General features: G+C 27.9%; 2 protein-coding genes across 2 annotated transcripts; one reads left to right on the plus strand and one right to left on the minus strand.

Annotated features, from left to right (window-relative positions):
* Window positions 1-4952: 4952 nt before the first annotated feature.
* LOC108826868 (WAT1-related protein At1g60050) lies at window positions 4953-7407 on the minus strand. Its single transcript, XM_018600212.2, has 7 exons — window positions 7015-7407; window positions 6865-6927; window positions 6564-6680; window positions 6197-6455; window positions 5887-6045; window positions 5656-5807; window positions 4953-5295 (listed from the first exon to the last, which is right to left on the minus strand). Exons 1-7 carry the CDS (start codon window positions 7215-7217, stop codon window positions 5127-5129), a joined length of 1122 nt encoding a protein of 373 aa, XP_018455714.1. The 5' UTR covers window positions 7218-7407; the 3' UTR covers window positions 4953-5126.
* A 16607-nt stretch (window positions 7408-24014) lies between these two features.
* LOC108824396 (protein RICE SALT SENSITIVE 3) lies at window positions 24015-26741 on the plus strand. The gene is made up of 7 exons (XM_018597814.2): window positions 24015-24249; window positions 24506-24556; window positions 24677-24856; window positions 25357-25462; window positions 25649-25690; window positions 25861-25917; window positions 26035-26741. Exons 1-7 carry the CDS (start codon window positions 24113-24115, stop codon window positions 26554-26556), a joined length of 1095 nt encoding a protein of 364 aa, XP_018453316.1. The 5' UTR covers window positions 24015-24112; the 3' UTR covers window positions 26557-26741.
* Window positions 26742-27378: the final 637 nt, after the last annotated feature.

The raw sequence follows: 27378 nt of genomic DNA on the forward strand, positions 1-27378 counted from the left end.
ATATTTTTTAAATATATTTTATATTATTAAAAATGTATTAAATATATAATTTCTATTTTAGTGTTATATATTGTATTACTATATCATATTATTGTTAATATTTCTTATTCAGTATTATTAATATATAATGGTTTTTTAAAAAAAAAATACTTTGTTATTGATTTTTATTACTTACTAATATATTTCGAGTTAGGTAAAATAAAATAAAAATATGAAATACTCAAATAGAGAACCCCATTCAAATTATGTTGTTTTCTTTAATTTAAACATTTTGCATATAATACATTTTTAAATTTTATTTATTTATATTATAGAAAATAAATATGACTATAATAATTATATTTACATGTTGTGTTTAAGAAAATATACTTTAACATATCTCATTTTAGTATTTTACGGGATTTATTTATTTTAAATAATATAATCCTATTATTTTAGTAAACTTTATACATAGTAGTATCTATCATACAATTTTATTAAATTTATTATATAGGATATTTGTTTTGGATGTTATGATATTAAGTTCTATTTTTTTTTTAAATTAAGACGTCAAAACATTAGGTTACTTTAAATTTTTACGACATATATAGTTAGTTTTTTTCAGGTACATTTCAAAAAGTTAATCTTTATTATCCATGATTTTGTCTTTTGTAAAATTTGAAATATTATCATTTTGAGTTTGAATATTTATTTTTAAAATAATATATTTTTCGAGACAACTTTGGAAAATTACACAACTATTTGAGTCTGGAATAATACATTAATTTTTGAATTTGTTTTGGTACTACATTACTGTATTATTTTATAAAATATTTGAATTTTTGGTGATATTTTTAATTCTTTTATCAACAAATTTTGTTACAATTAAAATAAAATAAAATTTATAATTAAAATTTGATTTTTGTCACTAATATTTTAAATGAATTACTGAAATTTCATATTTTACTAATAACATATTTTTAAATAGTATATGAACTAAAGGTTATTATATACTATTATATTTTTGTATATAAACATTTTTAAGCAATATATTGCTAATAGTTTCAAAATAATAAAAAAGATAATGTATGGGTGTAAATATAAAATTTTAACTTATGTTAATACATTTATTTTAATATAAAAGTATTATATAGTTTTCGAAGTTTAATCCATTATAATGATGATCAATAATTTATTTAAGTTAAAAAATAAAATATTTTTTTTTGTTAATTTACCTATTTAATATATTTTTAATATTTACACTTCTATTTTTATATAATACGGAATATATCATAGAACTATAAAAAAGTTAGTATAAAGAATTTTTTATTTTCTTTTTTATAATAAGTTTTAGTTAAATTTACTTATAATAATATTATATTACTAATTTCGAAATATATTAATGTGTTATTTATAAAAAAAATATTTAAATTTTAAACTAAGATTTTGTTAGATTCTTTCTCAACAGATTTTATTATAATTAAAAAAATCAAATTTATAGTTAGTTTATTGTTAATATATTTATAGTTGGTTTATTGTTAATACAAATAATCAAATATGTCATATTGACTAATTCTTTAAATGGTCCTACTATGACTTGTTAATAGTAGATAAAAATAGAACCCTAAATTAATAGATTAGATTTCGTAGCTAAATAAACAGGTGGGAAGAAAAGGTAAAAAGAAAAGGAAGAATTTGAATCTATCATTTACTAGCACAAACTTTTACCTCTTTTACATAGACGTAATCTTTAGCTGTGAATTTCATGATATCCGTCGACTTTTGTAGCAAATTCTAAATATTTCACCGTGAATGAATATGTTGAGACGGAAAAAGGGTGCTCCTTTGGGGATACTGACCCTACCTAATATTCATCATTCATTGATTTTGTTCAATTTCTGTAAAAAAATATATAACTAAAGTTAAAATTCAGATTTGCCTATATACGGAGACCTAATCACGTTTACGCTTGTACGGCGACCAACATGCAAGCAATCAAGATTTTGGATCGCAAATTATGTCTTTTTGTTCTTCATCCACCCAACATCATAAATTATAATATTCTTTTACTTCCGTTAAACACAAACAAAACTAGCTACTTTCCAGAGCATCTTGGACTCGTTGGTGAAAAATCTTGGGATAATTATAATATATAAGCGTAACTAAACAAATGAACAAATTGAAATTCCGAGGATTTAGGTAATATTTACACAATAATTTGTTGACATGTGTGCACACATGATCTGATACAACGGCCAGAGAGTGTGTGTGCGCCATGTGAAGGTGTTGGGAGGGTTTTGGTTTCTCAACTTAATAAATGTGTTGACGATTGTAACTTCATATTCAAGTTTGTTCACTACCTCGATTTAAAGGAACATCGCAATTCGGTTTGTTCACTACATCGATTCAAATGAACATCGCAATTCACAAACGAGTTAAGTTTAACCACTTAAAATTGTTGTATTTTTTTACTCAGTCAAATAAGTGAAAATGAAAGTAGAATATATTTGTGTTGATTTAGCTTCACTGAACTTTTGATCATAATTTGATGACATGATACAATGTGTTATTTTTTTGTTGACCAAACAATGTGTTATTGCATATATAGTCTCAGGATGTATAGTAGTAAAGAAAAATTTTAGTAGCAGAGGAGTTCAAAACGATATATGATGTGCTCGTTGTGGAGAACCAGAGGAATCACTGAACTGTGTTCTTCGAATGTCCACCAACGATCCAAGTTTGGAACTATCACGGATTCTATCAAATCCAGATATTTTTTCAACACATCACTTTTTACAAATATGGACCATCTGTTTTGGAAAGTTACTTCGCAAATAAATAAATGATCATCAATTTGCATGGATCTTAAGGTATATCTGGAAATAGAGGAATAACATTTTTTTTAACAACATAGATATTAATCCTAGAAATACTCTCAAGCTGACAAAAACATAATCATTACTTTGGACTAATGCACAAACTAAAATTTCACAAAAGATTAACCCAAGTAGGGGGAATGAAGTTACAACCTTACCTCCTATTACAGGCAGATAGTGTTTCACAGATAGATCGTGGAAGGTTAGATTTACATTCGAGACAAGGTTGGTATAGCACTCTAGAGGGTTTCGATGAATTACTGGGGACACAAAATACTCAAGCTAGTCTTTCACTCCTTCATTCAGAAGTAGATGCTCTTATTTAGGCAATGAAATGTATGAAGAATTTACGCCAATATCAGATCACATTTGCAAAAAAAATGTTTTTAATGGGTGAAGATGGTTTTAAAATAAAAAAATGATCAGTTTTTGCAAATTACTTAGAAGATATCAAGAACCTGAAAAACAGTTTTCACTCTTTCGAACTCATCTATATACCAAGAACAATGAATTCAAAAACGAATAGCCTTGCACACAGTGTTAGGAAACAACCGAATTTTTCGTCTATATGAATTCAGAGGTACTAAATTGGATCACAGAGTCTTCATGAGTCTCTGTTTTTGTTGATTACAAAAAAATTATCAATAAGTCCTAACATATGCACTCCAACTTTTGGTATTATTGTTTTTTAACAACCTTTTGTATTATTATATGTATTAAAAAAATATATATATATTAGTAAAGTAGAAGTGGTTTCAAATAATTATGCTTTAAACCCTGATTACAAAGGTAGCTACACAGAGACTAAACTAGGGTAGTCGTTGAATTCGACCTGGAATATCCTCATCACGAGTTTTGTTTATGGGACTATTATTTATCCACTATTAATTACTATTTGTTTTAGTATTATATTTTATTGTATCCGTATAATTAGGGTTGAGATGGATCTGAATATCTGAGAAATTCAAAGTATCGGATTTTAATTCGGAAATCTCAAATATCCATTTAAATATCATATTATCCGCAGGTATTTGGATCCAGATTTGAATTCGTAAAAATATTAAAAATTTAAAAACCAAGAAGAGATTGAAAATTTTCCTCAGTGGTTCTTCAAAATGAAGGTAATAAATTTGAAATTAAAATAAGAAGTCAAGCAATGCAAAAAATGAAACATTTATAGTGGTGGACAAGTGAATCATCGCTTTTGGGTGGAGGCATTCCTCTACCATCCATCACATAGCATACTATGTATAAATATTAATATATGCATATAATTATTAATAAAATTAAAAATTAATATATTTTTAAAATATGAAAACCGAATCGAATCTGAATATCATGACGTAAAAATAAAAATATCCAGACTCAGTTTTGATGGATCCAAAATTTTATGATTTGGATCCGAATTTGAACACTTCAGATATTTTATTTTTAAATCGCATCCAGAATAAATATCGGATTAAATCCGGATTCTGGATAATAACTTTAAGCATATATATAATTAACTTTTGTGTGGTTTGAATACAAAGATGAGCAAGAATAATCATTCGACAAGTAAAGTTCAGGTGAGGTGTAATCATCTTTCTTTGTTTTCTGAACCGAATACGTTTTTATCTATGCATGCCCCAATGATATTGTTTTGTTATGTCTACTATGCTTTATGCTCAAGTTGTTAGCGAACGTCAGGAATGGGGACAAAATACTCATGCAGCCAAATATTCCCAATTATATGATATTACAATAAAGATATGGGAGATTTGTAAATATAGAACAAAAAGTTAGTATATTGTTCCAATGCCATAATTTGAGGTATACGTTGTCTACTTAGTATATTTTTTCTGTAAATCCAATTAAATCTCTGATCTAAACCTAAAATGTATTTTTTTGTTAATTTAATTATTAAAAACTTAAAAGTTAAAAATAGAAAATAAATAAGAAGGGGATAATTGATTTTTGTCACATTTAAAAAAAAAATTTAGGAAACACAAAAGTATATCTCATAATCCCCTTAATTTTTTTTTTACTGACATATACACTAATCCGTCCACATTTAATGTTGCGCCAAAAAAAAGTATAACTCATAATCCCCTTAAAAATTTATAGACTTTTTGATACATTCCTTGCAAATAAAAAAGAAATACAACAAGACTTCGATATATAATATATATCTGTTCTTTCACAGTATATTTTTTGTTTATTCTTTCGATTTACTTATCCTTCATATTTAATATACACACAAATTATAACTAATCTGCAAACACTCCTTTTGGATTAAACTTGATCGACGTCACCATTTCCGAGCAAAAGTGGCGTTATCTGATCATCTGAATCCAACTGCTGATTATCTTTTTCCTCCACCATATCCTTCTGAACGTCTTTTTGAACTTGACTCCACATTATCAATAGATATCCGGTTCCTGCTATTGCCGCTCCTAACACACTGTTCACAAGAAGTTCAACATAACCTATCATTATCAAATCAACAACTAATATGAAACAGTTTCAACTGTTTTACTTATTTTAAATCTAAATAATCAAATTATTATAACCTGAAAATCAAAACTAAACCAAAACTTCAAAAAGATTAAGCTAAAATCTGGATTAGAATCACAACAATATCAAACATACCATGTCTGATTCATTTTGAAGCATTTCTATACGATACTGTACTTCAAAAAACAAAAATATCCAAACCTAATACTATATTGAAAAGACCAAGTTGAAATTAAAAGAGGAACCGTTATCAGTAATGTAATGGCCTAATGGAGTCTCTCTTTATTATATAAAATTTGTAACTTACCTTCCATAGTGAAGACTATTGACAAAGAAGCTTGTGCCGAAAATCGAAGCCCAGAGGATCCCAAATGGCTTAAATAATGGCACGTAATAAGGCCCTTTCATTTTTGAACACTTCACTTGAACACTTGTTCTTATTATGCTCCCAAATATACCCTATATAAAAATAAAATATATTAACTATAGCGAATCCCAAATCAAGGAGTACATATGATATAAGATCATTTATATGTACCGTGGCAATAATAAGATAGAAATCCATGTTAAGTTCGAGTTTCCATGCACTTAAGTCTGGCTCCATGAACGCGGAGAAGATTGCACATTGGAGTGTCCCAGCTAAGCTATAGGCAGACACTACTTTCATCACTTGAGGATATTTCTGGACGGTATCCAACTAATATACCAAAAGAACAACAAAATATATACAAATTAGTGATGGAAACTTGTATGGACCACACAAGAATTGATCATATTATACGCCTACATGTATATTCAAATACAATGAATAAGATTTTTTTGAAATTTTGAGACGTTAATTAAGTTACCTGTATGATATTCCAGATGGAGATAGAGAATGTCGCACATGCTAGAAGGAGTGAGCCGAGAGCCCAATTGTCAGAGTTCTTGAAGAAAGTCAAGTAGTGTGCGATTGCAGTGAGGAAATTGGAGTTTGGAGAAGAAGAAGGAGAAGGTCTAATAAAAGGTCCTAAGTAAATAACTTCTACAAAGGCTCCTGTGAAGCATATCAACGTGCCTATCACTCTTCCTCTTGTTCTCTTACATTCCCACCTTAACCCTCCTTCCCTGATTATTTTTTAATTCCATATATATTGAAACCAAAGAAATTTTTGATTATAGTTTAGTTATAAGAGTAATAGAAAGTTGAATTCAGGATGAAAGATATTAGTTTACCCAAGAACAATAGAGAGCAAAAAGGAGAAAGCAGGTGACTGCAAGCCCATGGCACATACCACAATTGGAGAGCTATAACTTAGCCCCAAAAATGCCAAGTTTTGGTACAGAAACACCCTGTTCAAGAAAAGAATTAATAAAGAGTCTAAACTCTACTATAATGATCTCATTACTAAAAATCTAAGATGGTCTCAACTTATTTAGTTTTTGTTCAGTATATGTGAGAAATAGGAGCATAGACATATAACATTTAGTGGCATGTATGATATACATAGAACTAATAATAGAGATTTAAACTAACCCTGTAAACCCGAGTAGGAAGATACGAACAAGGGAAGGTTTCGTGACGAACGGTTCATCGTCCCTATAAACGAATTAGACATAAATATCATCATAAAAACATCTCAACTTAAGAAAGATGTACACAGGTAGATCATGCACGTTTTATTACCTTTCATCTCTATGGAAGAAGAACGAGTAAGGGAGGAGAAGGAGAGAGCCAAGAGCATTGGTATAGACGATGAACACAAAAGGGCTCATGCCACCGGTTAATGCGGTCTTAGCCAAGATGGTGAGTGCAATGGTACATGCCTCCATCAACGCCATAGCTATAAACGGAACTATGTTTTCCCATCTTGCCTCCATTAATCCCATATTTTGTGTGTGCAGCTTATGGATATATATGTCGGTAATGCACGGCTAAGGACCGGCAAAAGGTATATCCAAAATATATATAGGCCAATAAAATTTTTAGTCTCTCTCGCTTTCTCGGCAAAGATGAGAGACTAAGTCCACACACAACTGTGTTAGGGTTGTTATGTAATGCAATACTTTTGTAGCTTCGTTTTATATTTATATATGTATGTTTGCATATGAGTGGAAGGCCAAATGAAGAAGAGGTTTTATGTATACGTGGAGAGAGGGAGTCATTGATTAACCTTTGGGAGGAGATAAAGCTAATAGTTCATTGCGCCTCACCTCTTACGCTTATAATATCTGAATAATTTTGTTGGACGGCATAAGAACATGACCTTCTGTTTAAATACTGTATATTTGCCAAAAGATAAATCACATACAAGCTCTCTGGAAATTAGTCTGGATTTTGGTTTTTATATTCTGGTTATGAAAAGAATAGTAAAAATATATCAAAAAATTGTAAACCACACTCTACGCAAAATAATGAGCGTTATACTTATATTAATATTATTAAAAATTTATAGTAAAAACTAATTATATATACAAAACGTTATTAAATAAATATCTTTGTCTGCAGCATTTTTCGATACCACTAAAACCTTGTAGTTATTGATGTACCCAATCTATACTATTATTTGCGAAGTAATTTTTCGCAACGGAGTTCTCACGTTAAAAGTTAGACTGGTTAATATCGTTTATACCCTTAATGAATAAAATCTATAAATTACTTAAAAATAAAAAACGAATTTAAATGATTTTATTAGATAAACGATCAGAATTAATAATTAATAATAATAAGAATTATCTAAAATCTAAAAATAATATATATTTTAAAATAAAAAGATAATGATCATATATATATATATATAATCCGAATGATATATTTTAATAAAAACTTAAAAATTAAAAAAAACAGAAATACATAACTAAATAATATTCAATTAATATTATTACTTTTAAATAATTGAAAAAATAATATTGAGTGATTTCTAATTTTTTATTTATAAATAATGAATATAGTATACATGAAAATTTTCTAGAAATAAAAAGTAAAATTATTACTTTTATATAATTGAAAAAATAATATTGAGTGATTTCTAAAATCTATTTATTAATAATGAATATAATATATAAGAATTTCCAAGAAAAAATATCATAATACATAAGAATATTCAAAAGAAAAAAATATGGATTTACCATTACAATTTTTAATTAGTAGTTGATGTATTAATAAATAACTATAAAATGTATATGCCCGCATATGCGGGCTAAACACCTAGTTTTTTTTTAATTATTGGACAAAATACAAATTGCTCTTTGTTTTTTTTTTGTTTTTAATAAATTATTTATTACAATGCTCTTTTTGGAAAAAAAAAACTGGGACCTCAATTAAAAAGAGTTGAATTACAAATTTATGCAAGACCAACCTCAATCTATCAGTTTAAAAAAAAAAATCAAGCTGTAATTTCATATGAAAGGTTATTTTTGCAGTCATTGCGAAATTATGTAAATCTTTTTTATAAAATAGGTAATTGGGTTTGTTTATCATAATCAAAGAAAAAAAAAATAATTTACAACGGGAACATATTACAGAAACAAATCACTGATACTATATAATAGATCCAATTATCAATTACGTGACTAGAGAGATGCACAGACAAAACATCATTTACAGGCAGAAAATCATTTACACCAAAAAAATCATTTATTTGCAGAGTGAATTTCTGAAATAAACAATATGAAAGCCTTAATCTCAATATTGGTCTTCCAAACCATTGTTTTATTACAAGAAAATGTCTACATAAAATAATGTTAGACTTTGAATTTTTCTTGATCGATAAGAGTCGCATTTCTTTTGACGTAGCAGTTGGGAGAATGAAACGTCACCTTGTTATTAATGTTGGGATTAATGGTGACGACATTTGAAACATTCCCACGATGGTGAGGCGTTAGAAAAAAAAAAGGAAAATACTCCCTACTTTTTTGTATTAAATTTCGTTTTAAGTTTTAAATTTTGTTTTAATGTAATTATCATTTTAGATTTTCAAATGCAAATATTAATTTTTTCTAATTTTTACCCTTACTCTTAATTCATTAATTAATAGAATCGAACAAAATAATGTATTAAATAGAGGTAAAACAGAAAATATATTAATTTGTATTCAAAAACTAAATGACTTTTATAATGAAACGAAGGGAATATATTACTCCATGCATTTCAATTTAATTTTCGTTGTAGAATAAAAAATTTCGTTTCAAAATAAGTGTTTTAGAGTTTCAAAACAAAATCTATTAAAAGTTATCGAGTATATTTTTATTGGTTGAAATATGTCAATTGTATAGTTAACTGTGTTTTTATTTTGAAAAAATGTACAGTTAAATATTTTTAATACTGTACGTAAATCTAAAGTAACAAATAAAATAAATGGAGAGAGTATCTATTTAGGGGAATTTTCAAAAATACCACTTTCAAGGTACCATTATTCATCTTTACCATCACTAAAGACACATTTTCAGAAATACCTTATTTATTAAAATGGTTAAGACTCTTATATCTTTGTTTTTATATGTTTTTCAAAATTCTAATCCCAAATTCTAAATCTTAAACCTCCAATTCTAAACCCTAAACCCAAAATCTTCAACTCTAAACCCTAAACCCTAAACTATATACCCTAAATTCAATATCCTAAACCCTAAAAGCTAAACTATAAACCCTAAATCCTCAACTCTAAACCCTAAACTATATACCTTAAATCCTAAAACATCAAATTTAAACCCTAAATCCTAAACCTTCAAATCTAAACCCTTCATTAAAAGTAGTGGTAAAAATGGTTAGTGTAAACATGAAAAGTGGTACTATGAAAATGGTATTTTTGGCAATTTCTCATCTATTTATTTGTAACAGTCTTTACTATTAAACAAGCTAAGAATAAAAATACAGATACGCATTATATGTTGAGAATAAGTCTTAGTTATTGCGAATTTTATGATTAGGATTTTTTGATGAGATTTCTAATATTTTTATAAAGATTGGATTTTCATTTACAAGATGATAAAATATAGATAAAATAAAAAAAAATATTCTATCTATTTTATTTTAGTTGTCGATTTCAGTTTATGGTCACATATTAAAATATTTAATTTTACATATTTTAAAAATAAAACATCATTATCTACATGCATAACCATATTTCAACCAATATAAAAATAAACTAGATAATATTTTTAATAAATTTTATATTAAAACTCTAAAACAACACTTGTTTTAAAACAAAAATTTTATTTTACAAAGATACCGAAAGGGAGAGAATATTAAAAACGAATTGCACAAACCAATCCCAAAACAATGCCTATCGATCTTCAAACATTAGTGTCAAGTGGAATTTTCGTTAGGATTTATTTCACTACATAGCCATAGGAATATTAGGCGGTACCCACGTGAAAATTCTTAAGTGATTGTTCATGGCTATTCTAATTTTAAGAAAGCTATCAGTTTTTACAAAAAAAGAAAGCTATCAGTTAAAATTCATGAGATGCCAAAACAGGTTGGATTCATGAATTAGCTTAGCTATACACAAAGAATTACTTCGTTTTATAATGTGTCGTGCTTTCCATTTTCTATTAGATGGCATTGTCAAGCCTTGCGTCATAATTACTCACATACTCAGAACTGTTTGTTGTGGGCATCTGCTACAGTGAAAATCTATCCATAAAAAATGTCGTATATGTAGGAATCTAGGAATTGTCTGTCGATCTAAAGGTTTTTGGAAAGGTTCATCTTAGAATTATCATAGAGCTATTCATCAATATCGCGTATATTATAGGTATTTAATCATCATATGTGTAATAGAGCTATTCATCAAAAATAATAACTTTCCATAAATAGTATTTTCAAAAGTTTTGTTTAAAAAATACAACCTATTGATAAAAAATTCTAAAAGTTTACTTATCTATTAATAGAAATTCTTGTAATCATAATTTCTAAATCACAATCCCAATTCTACAATATTTTCTCTATGAAAATGACAACTTTCCATGAGTAGCATTTTTTAAAAAGTTTTGTATAAAAAATACAACCTATTGATCAAAAAATTATAAAGAATACTCATATATCAACAAAAATTATTGTAATTCTAATTTCTAAATCACAATCCCAATTCTATGATATTTTTTCTATAAAAATGATAACTTTCCATAAATAGTATTCTCAAAAATTTTGTTTTAAAAATACAACATATTGATCAAAAATTAGTAAAGTATACTCATCAATAAACAAAAATTCTTAAAATCCTGATTTCTAAATCACAATCCCATTCTACAATATTTTCTCTATAAAATGATAACTTTCCATAAATAGCATTTTTAAAAGTTTTGTATAAAAAATACAACCTATTGATCAAAAAATCATAAAGAATACTCATATATCAACAAAAATTATTGTAGTCCTAATTTCTAAATCACAATCTCAATTCTACGATATTTTTTCTATAAAATGATAACTTACCATAAAATTGTATTCTCAAAAATTTTGTTTTAAAAATACAACATATTGATCAAAAATTATTAAAGTATACTCATCAATAAACAAAAATTCTTAAAATCCTAATTTCTAAATTACAATCCCAACTCTACAATATTTTCTCTATAAAATGATAACTTTTCATAAATAGCATTTTTTAAAAGTTTTGTATAAAAAATACAACCTATTGATCAAAAAAAATTATAAAGAATACTCATATATCAACAAAAATTATTGGAATCCTAATTTCTAAATCACAATCTCAATTCTACGATATTTTTTCTATAAAAATGATAACTTTCCATAGATAGTATTCTCAAAAATTTTGTTTTAAAAATAAAATATATTGATCAAAAATTATTAAAGTATACTCATCAATAAACAAAAATTCTTAAAATCCTAATGTCTAAATCACAATCCTAATTCTACAATATTTTCTCTATAAAAATGATAAATTTCCATAAATAGCATTTTTAAAATTTTTGTATAAAAAATACAACCTATTGATCAAAAAATTATAAAGAATACTCATATATCAACAAAAATTATTGTAATCCTAATTTCTAAATCACAATCCCAATTCTACGATATTTTCTCTATAAAAATGATAACTTTCCATAAATATTATTCTCAGAAAAATTGTTTTAAAAATACAACATATTGATAAAAATTATTAAAGTATACTCATCGATAAACAAAAATTCTTAAAATCTTGATTTCTAAATCACAATCTCAGTTCTACAATATTTTCTCTATAAAAATGATAACTTTCCATAAATAGCATTTTTAAAAGTTTTGTATAAAAAATACAACTTATTGATCAAAAAAATTATAAAGAATATTCATATATCAACAAAAATTACTGTGAAGACTTTTGATGGTGAATTTAGTTCTTCTTCGTAGATGCCATTCCATTACAACAAAAAAGGTAGTTGATGCGAGATCAACAAAAACTTATTGACAGTGATATTTTAAACTTATTTACTTGGAGCTGAGTATTAGCATGGAACTTTTTATCATTATACTTTTGCTTAAAAGGGTAAAGCGAAATGTCTAAAAATATTTTTAACTGCATTACACCATAGTCCACATTTTATCTTTTGCTTTCACTCTAAGTCACTTCTCACTTGGAATGTACATTCACGGAAAAAGAGAATTACCAGTCATTTATGCCCTTTCTGAGAGGAATCATAGATGTATTTTGGTGAAGGGGGTGCATACATAACTTGGCTTGAGTATACTTTGTCAAATTTTCTATTCTTGTTTTTCATTTCACCTTATATTTTTATTTTTTTGTCTCAAATTTTAAAATATATAATTTTCAAATTAAATTAGATATAAAATTCTCTAGCTTTTAAGATCCATTTTCATATATATATATATACAAAAGAAAATGTGAACATGACCAGAAAAGATGTGTACAGAAGAAGATTATTTTGTTAGACAATATACATAAAAAAGTGGATATGTTTTGTTATTAGAGAAATATATATATAATAATATTATGTACAAACTCAAATTAAAGATAAATCGTAATTTTCTGTTTTAATAATATATTTTTGTAGACATGATCTTTGAAACAAAATATTATAGACATCATCCAATTAACCAAAAATGTGGAAATTAAAGTAGTATACAAGCTCAAGTTAGATTAAGTTTCGTGAATGAGGTTTCATGGATTAAGATTTATAGATGTGTCTTCATGGATAAAGTATCCATATTCTTAATTATTTACTATATTAAGTTTCGTGGATATGGGCGTTGATGAATGAAAATAACATGAAAAAACTCTTATGTACAAGTTATAATAGATATCAAATCATGATTTTTTTTGAGAAAATTGTCAAAAGAGAACAAAAAATTAGGTTGTTGTCCCTTTGGTATAAAATCATTTTTGTCCATTTTTCTCTCTTTTACCCTTTTTATTTCTGAAAACTGATGAAATAAATAATTTTGTGAATCAAAAAATTATTAAAAATATAAACAATTAATAAAATACCCATATACACAAGCTGTTAATTTTTTTTTGTTCAAAAACTTGATTAATAAAAATTTTAAAATACGTTTTATTAAAATTAGAATGCGTCTTCTATGAAAAATAGTATAGTAGAAAATAATTTCTAAAATAAAAACGTTATCTACTTTTTTAGACCGTCAATTCTAATATTTACTAAATTTCTAAATAAAAAGAATACACATTCTACTAATCGTAAAGGTATTCACTTTTCTTCTGAATGCATCTTCTACTTTTATAAAGTATTCTAAATTTCGGGAAATGTATTTTCTACAATGTATTCTTACGTCTACTCAAAGTAGAAAGTGTATTCAAGATTTTTATCATTCTTCTAAACTTTTTGAAGATATCTTCTACGGATAAGAATAGTTGATTTTGAAAAAATTAATTAAATTTCAGTTGAGAAAATATTCTAAAAAATTCCTAAAATATTTTAACTTTCTAAAACGTGTTATGGTCGATTTACTTGTGGAAATTTTTCTTTTTAAAAAGGATTTTCCTTTGTCTTCTTCATCAATCTATGGTTTCTCCATAGTTTTTATTTTGATTTTTTTCCACAAACTCTTGTTCTCTATGTTGCATATATATACAATCTATGGTGTTTGGAAATTAGGTGCAAATACTGAATAGGCTTTTTCCTTTTTTCCATTAATTTTTTTAATTCAAATTAACTTTTAAATTGCGTTTAATTAGATTAATTATAGAGTTAATTTTGGTTATGAAAAATATTATACTATTGGAACAACTTCATGTTGGTTTTATAACAAGGAGACAATAACCTTGTTTTTTTATTTTCTTTTGGCAATTTTCCTTTTTTTGTGGACAAGTTTTAGTAGATAATATATTATTAAAATATGTTAATTTCATATCCATATGAATAAAAACTAGTAGTTTGACTAAATTTGGTTATTTCCAATGAAATTAAATGAAAATAAAAACTAGCAGGTGTTAGTACGTTTTTAGTGGATTTGATTTATTTGCATATTCCATAGATTTAAACATGTTTTGGATAGAGATGGATTTGATGAGAAGATAGACTAGAACAGAGAGGATATTGCCTACACCGTGACCATGTCTCCCATGTGCCATCCTTTCTGTAAAGAAAATTGAAACTTAATATATACTTTTGATAAGCGAAGTAAATGAAGTGCCATTATTTTGACATTCGAAATGACATCTTGGTTTCTAAATTTAAGAAAAATACTAATTTAATAGTGTTGAAAACTATGAGACGGAAGTATCTCTAGCCCAAAGTCTTTGGTTGGTTGTTAGGGAGAAGAAATGCTTACCAAAGTATATATATATATCACGAAGCTTTATTTGGCCCTCTGAGGAAGACAAAGCATTAGCCACCTTAGTACTATTACAGCTACATATACCACAACTAATTGTATTATTTATATTTATGCATACTTTTCGAATCCTTTTTCAATTCGCCCCAACTTATTTTTCTAGCAATATTAACAAAAAAATAGCATTATGTATATACATAGTAGTTTAATACTGTTAAAACATCAATACTTGAACAATGAATATACAAAATCATATTTAGTATGGTTTTTAAAATCTGAAAATAATATCATGAAAACTTTTAGGGGTTAATTAATGTACCATATTTTAGTTTGGTTTTGAAAATCCTCATATTTAAAAATAAACTATTAAAAATAGGGATGCAAAAAAAAAATAGGGATGCACATTGGTGCAAATGGTAGAATGAAAAGAAGTGAGAAAAAAAAAGAAAGAATCAAATCAAAAAGAAGACAGAAAAGTAAGAAGTAAGATAGTAGTGAAAGTGATGGATCCAATTATAAGTGTCTCTATCTAAAAAGAAAACCCCACAATAAGAGATCTCAGTCATATTGTCCTCCAACCCATAGGAGCTTTAAGATGTTTGTTACCTCTTTTCCGTTTCTCTATCATTGTTAGTCCCTTTCATAGAACTATTGATTTCACATTCTTGTGTCATCATTTCCCCCCAGGCCACAAGTAGTCTTTGAGTTGTATTAACACATTACCATGATTCATCCTGCAACATAAGTATTCACATTTTTAATGAATAAACCATAGAGATCGAAATAGACTGTTTGGATATAGTGGACATATCTACAAACTCAGAAGATTTGCCAACATTCGCGATAGAGATCGAAATGTTCCGGAAATTACATGAAGATTTTAAGGATGTAACACTGTCTCATATTCTTCGAAATAGAAATGGTCGGGCAGACACTATGGCAAAAGAAGCAAGGAACAGAGGTTATATTTTCTCTCATATAGATCAGACCCACTCAAACGGATGTGCTCTTCAGAAAATCGACTCGTCTAACCACCACTTCATCTAATGAAGATGGGCAGTCGATAAAAAAATGAATAAACCCTAGAATATCCCGTTAAAATTATACAAATCCTGATTTGCAATCATCTCAGCCAATAATGTGGTGATGCGAAAGTTTATGGTTTAATCGATGAATCGTTGCTCATAACCTTTATAGATTTTATTCAGCTACATTTTTTTTGTAACAGGTTATTCAGCTACATTTCATTTAGTATAAATATCTATACAATTATCTGTTAATATTCCGGGTATTTATTTTTTATAGTGCTTGTCTGCTTGATAATCATTGTAAAAGACATTGTGACTTAGTAGTTAATGGTTAACCTTATCAAAACCCACGAGGGTAAATCTAAAGCCATCCTTCAGCCTTTCAAACGAAGTTATGAAGTATAAGACGAAGAGTTAAAGCCAATACACGGTTCATAGTTTGTCATCTATGTATAGCAAGTACTCACAATATGCAAAGTACACATGTACAAACATATCCAATATATGTATATTTTACGTATTACATATTGCCAATATGTGTGTGTGTCAATATATCAATAGGTGGACACCAACGCTATAGGTGGACACCGTTGGTGTCGCGCATGACTTTGATGCGTACTGCTCAGAATCGAATACTTAATTTTTATTCTTGCTGTCATGCACAAATGAAATAACAGTAATTATTAATAAATATTGATAAAATTCGTCCATACGATAATAAGTGTATAAATGCTTCGTGGACCAACTTTGATTTAGAGTTGTCTAATTCATATATTGAAAACTACGGAAAGTGGCTGTTCTACATTTGATTTTGATAAATCGCTATCGCTTTTGACATTATAAGCCAAATAAATTTATTTCTCTATGTTTTCTTTTCCTTGTTTGAACTTTGAATTAAGAGATTCAATATTTTCTCAGTTTCTTAGTAGCTCGTAAATTGTCCAAATATCTTTATTATTCATTAGTTTACATAGATAATTACTTTATTTGTATTTTTATATTTTAATAGTTTTCTATTTTAATTGAGATTAGGTTTCATAAATATAATGATTTAATATAAATAAACAATGAAATCTAAAGTTGTAGGCGGTTTTGATTTAATTAATAAAAAACTTTATCTTTTGAAAGTAATATTTTATATCCTTTATATTGATTTGATATATTAATTTGATTAGATTCATCAATCAAGAAGCATGTATCAAATAAAGATTTCTTACAATCCTTTAATTGAGTTAGTAGATTTCAAACGTGGATTCATGACCTTTTGGTTGAGCTGTTTATTGTTGCTTCCGTTCCATTAATTTTTCATATTAATTGAAATGAAGCAAAACAATTTTAAATTTAAAAAATGAGATTTTTTTTTGAAAAAAACTTCAAATTTAAACGTTGTCATTATTTTTTTCTTGTTTTCTTGGTCGTTAACTTATAGCCTGTTACAACATTACGTCTTGTATATTTTTTAACTGACAGGAAAAATCAATTTTATTGTACATGATAAATTATTTCAGTAGTTGCGTGGATGAAAAAATCCTTTCGACATATGGTCTCTATTATATTTAGTTCATTTTATTATATTCCTCTATTTATATAGAACACAGGACACAATAACATTGTATTATATATTTTATATAGTTAAAAATATCCCAAAATGCAACTTAAATTCTTACCGTAAAAAATATATTGAAAAATGCCCAAACTACTATTAAAACAATGTCAGTAATGTTTTATACTTTTAGTGAAAACACACGTTTATCTAAGATACTCTTGTTGACAGAAAAAATCTAAAATACTCTTAAGTTTATAAAAGACTACTAACTCTCATTAATGACAATTTTATCTTTTAATTTTTGAGCTAAAAATTATATATACATACTAATTTAATTAATCGCAACTATAAGTCGTCAAAACCTATTCCAACAATCATAAGTTAAATTTTATTAATAGATCCTAAACCCATTGTATCTTTCTAAACAGAAAACATAAATTATCTACACTAAAATTGTAATAGTATTGATCATTATAAAACATATACATTAAAATGCATAACATAGATACAATATATTTTCTTGTCAACAAAAGACTAATCTAATCCTAGGTAGATTCCAAAACCGAGAGCCACTTGGTGGAACTTATTAGTTACACAGTTTTATATAAAACCAAAACTATTATCAAAATATCAAAATATTATGTAGTTACTTGAATTATCAAATAAACATCAGCTATTCTGAAAAACAATAAGTAGTATGTTTTTTGTTAGAAAGCCTACTTGACAATTATCAAGACTGTAGCTTTTTCAAATAGTTATTTTATTACTTAAATTTGGTTTTCGGAATCAGACTGGAAAAAAATAACCAATGTAATATAATTTTCTAAGAAAAAATTTCATTAACTTAGCTAATGAACCATACAATGATACAATACATTTTCAGAACGAAGAATAAAAACTATCGAAAATTCTATGAATCTGTTCTTCAATTTCATCAGTTCATTCTGGAGAATTTATTTTAATTCATTTCCCCTAAAATATTATCAGTTAGAACTTAGAACCAAAATATTTTTAAATATAATTAGAGGACTTATATTTTTGGGTAAAATCATTAGAGGACTTAGAATATTGAAAATAAGAGGAGTAAAGGTAGAAAGAATGGTCAAAGACAAGAAGATAATGGTCTGCCCAAAAACACTTTCTTGGTGTCAGCCTCAGAGCTGAATTGAAAGCACTGAAATCTCCTTTTAGTCATCATGTCTTTTTCCTCCCATTTATTTTCATTTTTCTGCCTATTATTCTAACAATTTCCACAATTTTAATTAATTGTTTGTATCCGTATAGAGAAAGAGATGTATGGTAAATTAAATGAAGCATCTACTTCTACCTAAACCTAGCTACGTGGGCACACGATCTTCGTACCAAAATGATAAAAGTTTACAAAGTACACACTGTTTTCTTTTATTCTATCTTTCCTTTATTTTGCTTGAGTATAGCCTAGTTAAAGATAACGAATTTTAATTAAAAAAAGGAATTATTTGGCTAATGATATTTGGAGAGACAGTGTTTTAAATCTAGCTTAGTTGTTAAGTAGATAACTGGCTAGGATGTAATTAAATAACGGAAATTTTGTTATAAAAATTAATTTGTGTTGTGAACAAAAAAGGGAAAGAGAGAATCACGTTATTGTATTATTTCATAGGTAAATAAGGACATATATATATATATATATATATATAATTCAATGGTAAAAACATAATTAAGAAAGAAAAGTGTATATATAATTTAATGGTAAAACCATAATTAAGAAAGAAAAGTGTGCAGTGAGCATTAACTCTCCCCTTCATTAGTTTATCATTTGAAATTTTGAGATAATGTAATCCAATATGATGTGTAAGTTCTCAAAACTAAGAGGCATAAACTTCTTGGTTGTGATTCATTCTCTTTGTTTTTTTTTTAAATTTCAGGACGCATTGTAAAAGACTTTGGAAGGATATGTACATTTTATCTTTGTAGTTATAACATTCTATTTAAAACTCTTATCATTTGTGTAATTAATTTTTATTGTCCCGTTAAAATCTTATGATGGAAAACTTCAGTAAACTAAACAAACATAAAAAAAAAAAGAAAAACAGTATACGTTATTAATCATTATATTTATATTTGCCCCACTAGACGAATCATCATTTGGATATACACTTCATAATATAATATCATATGCATATGCATGGCGTTTAGTTATAATAAATTTTTAAAATTACAATAATTTATATAAGAAAACTTTATAAATAGTTTCAAAATTTTAATTATATTTAATTTGTGCAATTTAAAATATTTTATTATATTTATATTTTAGTATAATATAAGTATATTAAATATATGGTAGTAAAACAAATATGTTAATGTATTCATAAAAATGAGAAACCATTATCACCAAAGTTTTATTCAGAAAATATGAAGAAATATATATCAAAAATTTACTTTAGTTCAGTGGTTAGAGTGTCTCTTTTAAAGTGTATTAATGCACGGATTCGAATCCCAGAATGAACATTTTTTTTTTAAAGATTAAACCAAAACGAAGTTGTTTTGTTCTTTTAACCGGTGACTAACTTATTTTATAGCCAATTTAGATTTTGGCACATTTTAAGAAGTTAGGTAGTATTTTTGAATTATAATTAAGTTGGAGTCGTATTTAGCACTGATCAGTTATTCAGTTAGATTTTGGCACATTTTAAGAAGTCTAGGTAGTATTTTGAATTATAACTGAGTTGGGATCGTATTTATCACTGATCAATAGTTCAGGTAGTATTTGGCACGACTAAAATTGTTCGGGTTGAGAAAGACTCTTTTCCCTATCGGGAACACCTTTAAATAATTTTCTATATGACACGTCATAGCATTTAGACAACTAAAATACAGTTTCGATGATTCTTAAAATTAATAAATATTAAATAATAGCTACACCATGTTTTTTTTAGGTCAATGTCACTAACTATGTTTGCGCATCAGCTTTCATCCTCCTACATTGGCGAAGCTGAACCTAAAGTTGAAATTCACATCACCGAGACCTATAGAAATTGATGTTGCAGATGATACAATAGTAAGTTACAATTTGTGCCTTTGACCAACATAAGAGGAATCATTGGGCAATATATTATTATGTTCTAAAGTAGCTGTACATAAGAAGAATCATTGGGCTATATGTTATTATATTCTAAAGTAGCTGTAACCAAGGGCGGGCGTGGATCGAATACTACCGTATATTTAAATATTTGAAATTTGCTTCATATTTTACAGATATTCAATTTTTCGATTTTTTTTTGTTTCGGAAGAATACAGATATCCGGTTATCCAGTTTTTCAGATATCCAGAAATTTTACAGATACTACAAATATTTCATCCACTTTGTTCAATTAATTAAAACTATACATAAATTTTTAAAATTAATTAAATGTTTTTATAAAACATAATGTTTTAAAAAGAGTTTATAATTTTTCTTAACTTAATAGTGATTTTATAAATAAAAATAGTAAATTCATATGTTAATAGTTATATTATATAAAATTATAAATTTAAAATTCTATATTTAATTGTACACATACATATATTTGTATAAAAGTCGGAGTGGATTCGATATTCGATTCTGAAATTTTTAGTATTTGTGATTTACTTCGTTTTAACAGATATTGATTTATAATATTTGTTTTGCTTTGAAGACTTATGTATGTCTAGATTTTTCAGATCGGATCAAAACAAATAATGTTCGAACCAAAATTAATAGATAAAATACCCAGTCCTAGTTGTAAGAATAATTTTATAATTTTCAAATATATGTATCGGTATCATTTACTCCCTCTGTTTCATTATAAGTGTCGTTTTAGACTTGTGCACACGGATTAAGAAAACATTTAATTTTGCATATTTTCAATATAAAAACATCATTACCGATACAATTCAACCAATAGAAAAATAGAATGGAGAATAAAGTTAATAAATTTTGCATTGAAACTCTAAAACGACACTTATTTTGCAACGAAAAAAATTTTCTAAAACGACACTTAATATGAAACGGAGGGAGTAATTTGTAAAAACCATCACAAGGATCTATGTGATTTTTGAAGTCTTACCTCTACCGTAAATTGTGGGGTCAAGTTCACGTAATATTCACAAACTATCACCCCTTTAGGCTATTTCCAACCCAACTACAAAATGGTTTGTAGTTTTTACGCCAAAACTGTTTCCAACTCAACTACAATCACATAATTTCCGTGTAACAATATAATTTTATACCAATGGTGTGATACTATTCACATATTAAAACACTAAATTTTAGGGTAAAGTTTGGTGTTCTGGTTGAAGACTATGAAAAGAAAATTCATTGCAAAAGAAAAAGATTGGAGCCACAATTTACCATCAGCAAAACTCAAAAACAAAGGACAAAGACCAAACAAGAATTCAAAAGGCCATCAAAGTCCAACAATAACATCTGAAGCAAGAAAACTAAACCAACATATCCGAAAAAATAATCAACCGAACAAGACATCGCCTGAAGTACCCGTTTCATTAGGAATCACCATGGAAGAGAAATCTTCAGAATCAGCATCTGCCTCCATAACTAACTCATACTGGCATAACTCTTCCTCAGGCGTCCAGGTTTTTACCCGTTTGTTTAATAATTCACTCATAAGTTCCAGCAAGGAATAATCCTAGCCTTCTGATCCCCTAGTTCTTTCTTCCTCGTCTAAACCTCAACCTCCCCCGCAGAAAAAAAATCTTCACCCTGCAACTTGACTCACTTGGATCCCTCACTAGGGCTTCTTAGATCACAACGACATGATCTGGAAAGAAAAAAAATCCTTCGCCGACATAATGTACGGGGCAGGACGTTTCCATGGCGTCCTCTCTCTCTGATACTCATCACAAACGGTCGCCACATGTATCTCTAGCATACTCCCTACGAATTCATAAAGCAAAGAATCTGGAAATGTCAAAGATCACCCATAAGGCGACAATGAATCCCCAGGAAAAAAAAACTACCCTAGAAATGGTTACTTATAGCAAGGCCTCCCGACTCATTAAGAAGAATACCCATCTCCACCTCCTCGGAACACTTAACGCTTCCCTAACCAGTCTCTCTCCTTCAAACGATACCAGGCGTGAAACAACTATGATCACAAAAAAACACATTAGTCATGAATAACAAAGGGAATGATCCAACGTTTTTTTTTTTTGCTAAGGATGTTAATATCATAAATGAATAAAAGAGTTTTTACAAAAAGTAGAAACACTAATCTAAAATTGCTTATCTGGCAAAAAAAGGAAAAACAGAGAGACAATTGGGTTACATTTGTGTTGATGCAAGCATATGTGACTCCATAGAGATAGATAATTGAGGAATTTCTTCCTCCTGTTTCTTGCGTAGATGGTGTTACGAATGTCCCTGTCTATGCACTTACAAATCGATTCCGGCGAAATGTGGGTGCTATTGAAGAGGACATTGTTTCTCTGTTTCCACAGATGATATATCGTTGTGTGAGCCACGAGACGACGAATGATCCAACGTTCCAACTCGGGAAACTCACCTACGCGACGCGAAAACAAAGTGATACATAAATACCCATATACAATACTAACATTATGACATAGATGATTAAATTAATATAGTGATACAAATTTAATAATAAATACCTATCTTTTTATTGCAGAGAATGTCAAAAATCATAGGGGTGACTGGTATTGGTTGGATTGTAGGTACATACTTTAGCTTTAAATTTTTATACACCATTTAAAAATTACCAATCATGATAAGTCAATTTTTAGAGCTAAAGCTATACTAAAAATAATAATTTTTGCTGTAAAGAAAACATATGGCTGTAGAAATATATTCGTAGTACCTTCATTTCTAATATTTAATTTTTGCATACAATAAAAAAAATTTATAGAACAGATGTTAATGTGACAACCCAACCAAGCAATTACTCCCTATAGCGTTAAACGCTACCACAGGTCTGCTTTGCCTAAGTGAAATGTTTTGGAATTCGTTATGTAGTCATTTGGATTAATATCAGTAGAGATTGAAAATATATCAGTGTAAATAATCTCTCTCTGTTATGAACCCTTATAAACTCATAAATAAATGATATAAAAGGTTCAGGTCTGCTCTTGCAGGTTTTCAAGCGTTAGAAAGTTATGTACTGTAGTTTTTTACTTGGGAAATAAAAGTAAACAAAAAAAAATGGAATAAAATGACGTTGGGTAAATAGCTACACACGAGGAAAATCCAAATGGGTAAATAATTTAATTTCTTATCTCCATCCAAAATATGATAAAATAAAGAAAATGATAAAGAATACAAAAGATGCTTTGGGGGATGGATCTATAAGCTTGCTATTTAAACGAGGATAGATGGTGAGGGTTTTCTATCTTCTTCAATGTAAAGAAAGTCTTTACACACCAAAGAAAAAAAAAAGAGAAAAAGAACGAAGGAAAATAAAACTTTTGAAATTAAGAATAAATGGAAGAACATTTAAATCCATTAGCTGTGACTCATCTTCTGCAACACACACTAAGAAGCTTATGCATCCACGAGAATTCCCAATGGGTTTATGCAGTATTTTGGAGGATCTTGCCCAGAAACTATCCTCCTCCCAAGTAAGCTTATGATTAAAATCAATCGTATACACATAGAACAAGTCTAAAACTCTTGTTTTTCTTTACAAAAAGGTTTCCACTTTCTTGTTATTCTTTTCATTTCCCGTCGTCATTCCATAGTTTGTGATGTATTATTTTATTTGGTTTTCGGGGCTTATGTTACAAACGTATATATGTAATTATCTTTAGGATAATAATATATGTCTGAAATCTGAATGATAACTATGTTCGATCATTTGGTGCTGTTTGCAATTAGATGGGATGGTCAAGGAGCTTATGATAGATCAAGAGGGAACAGGAGAAACTGGTACAACTAGTAAAACCACATAGAACTATTATATATATATTTTTTGGTAAAATAATTATATATATATAACATAATGCTTTCTTGGGTATATAATTAACAATAAGGTTGTATAACTGGCAGGATCTTGGTTTGGGAAGATGGGTTTTGCAACTTTGCAGCTTCTGCTGGGGAAGTGAGCTCCGGCGAGTGTAGCCGCAGCGGGTCGACGGCTTACGGACATAGTGATTATCAACAATACCAAGGGCTTCAGCCTGAGTTGTTCTTCAAGATGTCCCATGAAATCTACAATTATGGAGAAGGGTATTTGAGGATTAAATACACACATATAATATACATATTTTGTTTCTTAACAAAAGTTAATTAAAAGATTTTTTACTCAAAGAAACTTGTTTTCCCATATTTGCTTTTTTCATACAGTACTTTCTCTCTTTTCGTTTTCACTTTTTGGTTAACAGGATGTTTTTTGGACCAGAGCCATTCTATTTCAATACCTATTTTTCTTATTTATATGTATGTATATGTAAATAAGTTGGTTTTAGAAAGTTTTCAGTCAAACTACCTCTTTTCAAATCAAAGTTTCCTCTTTTCAAATCAAAGCTTATGATACATGCCTATTTAATAGTCTCGCAGATGATTTGCAAAGTGTTTTTGATCTAAAAGCTGGTAATGAGTATTCACTCGTTTTCTTGGCAAAGGGAGTATTTAATTAATCATTGTAAACTAAATAAAGTATTACTCAAATAATTGTTAATTAATTTAATTATCTGTCTAATGATTGAAGGTTATTAAATTTTGTGCAGGTTGATAGGAAAAGTGGCTGCAGATCACAGTCACAAGTGGATCTATAAAGAACCTAATGACCAAGAGATTAACTTCTTATCTGCGTGGCAAAATTCTGCTGACTCAGTAAGCATGTGCTGATATACATATACATAGACATGCCTTTACATACACATTTTTATATTCCGTTTACATATATGCATAAGTTTGAAATAAAATGTATCCATAACTTTGAAATTTATAAGCATTATACTAACCACACCCCAATTAAAACTTATTGTAATACTAATCAAAGTTCATGTCAATGTGCAGTACCCTAGGACTTGGGAAGCTCAGTTTCAATCTGGCATCAAGGTATCTTATTTGTTACATCAGCATATATATATATATATACTTCCACATAAGGCTGCATTATCGTACATTTTTTGCATCAAATGGCTGCATTACGTACATTTAACTATATATATATATATATATATATTTATTTATTTATTTATTTATATTTACATGAAAACGTTTTGCAGACCATTGCCTTGATTTCTGTTCGAGAAGGTGTTGTGCAATTAGGAGCTGTTCACAAGGTATTTTTTTTCTCTCTCTCACACTCTCTATATATGTATATACATTACATGCACTTTTGTATATATCTCTATATATACAAGATGATACATTTACATACTTGAAATGTTATGTTGAAGGTGATAGAAGATTTAAGCTATGTTGTGATGCTAAGGAAAAAGCTAAGCTATATAGAAAGCATCCCTGGAGTACTTCTTCCTCATCCTTCTTCTTCTGGTTATCCTTTCATCAACGCTTCTCCTTCTGACACTTGGAATTTCCCTGGAGTAGCTCCTCCTCCTCCGTCGCAGCTTGAGTACCACCAACAGCGTATCTACCATTCTGACCAGCACCACCACTTCTTGATGGGCCACCACCAACAACCGATGAAGATAGCGCCGTCAATGAGTAGCCTCGAGGCTCTTCTCTCGAAGCTTCCTTCGGTCGTACCTTCGGCGACGCAAGCGGGGTACGTCCCGTTTCACCACAGTGCTAAGGAAGAAATGAGTCCAGAAGATCAAAACGGCGCGTTTAGGGTTCAACGTAATGATTTGGTTGGTGAGGGTAGTAATCATGATAATGACAATAATAATTACAATAGTAATAATGATATTTATAACTATAACAATAATTGCAGCAATAATAATTACAACAGAGAATAAGATCGGTGGGTTTCTTTTCTTTTTTTGTAACCAGGATCGGTGGGTTTCTTAGCGAGGATTATTGAGTCTCTAATAAAATCTCTCTCGTTTTCGTACAATAAGTAATAAATAAAAGAGAATCGATTGTACTAAGAGTTTTCCTAGTCTGACAATTTTATTTCTTAGATAAATAAAAATTGTATTTGTATTGTAGCAGTATATATGTCTTGTTTCTGACGTAGTACGTTAATTTAGCGGTACTTGTGTAAAAGTGTAGCAGATTCAATGTTGTTTAATAAAATAACTTTTAAACTGAATAACAAATAATTAAAACTAGATATAGACAGCGCTATGCACGGATACTGTTTTGTAAAATCTTCGTTAGAATCGTCCGGATTACATTATAAAGTTTTCGAATTTGTCAGCTTTTGTGTTATAACAGGTAACTAGATGTTTCGCACACAGTTACGGCTTAATAGTTTTATAAATTATTAAATAAATATATTATCGAAAACCATTAAAATAAATTATTTTCAAAACAGGTGAATCTAATTATATAAAATTAAAAATTTTATTTGATTAATATTTAGTTATATACTTTATGTTTTCAACTTTATATTTAAAAATAATTCAGATAACAACACAACATACATATAGGAATTATATTTAAAGTTTAAAATATTTTTAGATTTTGGATAAATTTTACTACTATTAATTTTAATCAATTATTAATCAAGTAAACTAATTTTCGTTTTTATTTTTAGCTCAATTATATATTTTAATTCACTTAATATTTTTTTCAATCATATAAAATTAAAATTTATTTGATTAATATTTAGTTAT

The sequence above is a fragment of the Raphanus sativus genome, chromosome 9 (assembly GCF_000801105.2).
Source record: "Raphanus sativus cultivar WK10039 chromosome 9, ASM80110v3, whole genome shotgun sequence".
Lineage (NCBI taxonomy): Eukaryota > Viridiplantae > Streptophyta > Magnoliopsida > Brassicales > Brassicaceae > Raphanus > Raphanus sativus.

Excerpts from the sequence above, each read along its gene's own strand:
- LOC108826868 (XM_018600212.2), bottom strand. The coding sequence starts at position 7,217 with ATGGGATTAATGGAGGCAAGATGGGAAAACATAGTTCCGTTTATAGCT. Across the intron at positions 6,456-6,563 it reads TTGCTCTCTATTGTTCTTGG|GGAAGGAGGGTTAAGGTGGG; the intron begins GTAAACTAATAT and ends AAAAATAATCAG. Across the intron at positions 6,046-6,196 it reads CCATCTGGAATATCATACAG|TTGGATACCGTCCAGAAATA; the intron begins GTAACTTAATTA and ends TTGGTATATTAG.
- LOC108824396 (XM_018597814.2), top strand. The coding sequence starts at position 24,113 with ATGGAAGAACATTTAAATCCATTAGCTGTGACTCATCTTCTGCAACAC. Across the intron at positions 25,463-25,648 it reads GGCAAAATTCTGCTGACTCA|TACCCTAGGACTTGGGAAGC; the intron begins GTAAGCATGTGC and ends GTCAATGTGCAG. Across the intron at positions 25,691-25,860 it reads AGTTTCAATCTGGCATCAAG|ACCATTGCCTTGATTTCTGT; the intron begins GTATCTTATTTG and ends AACGTTTTGCAG.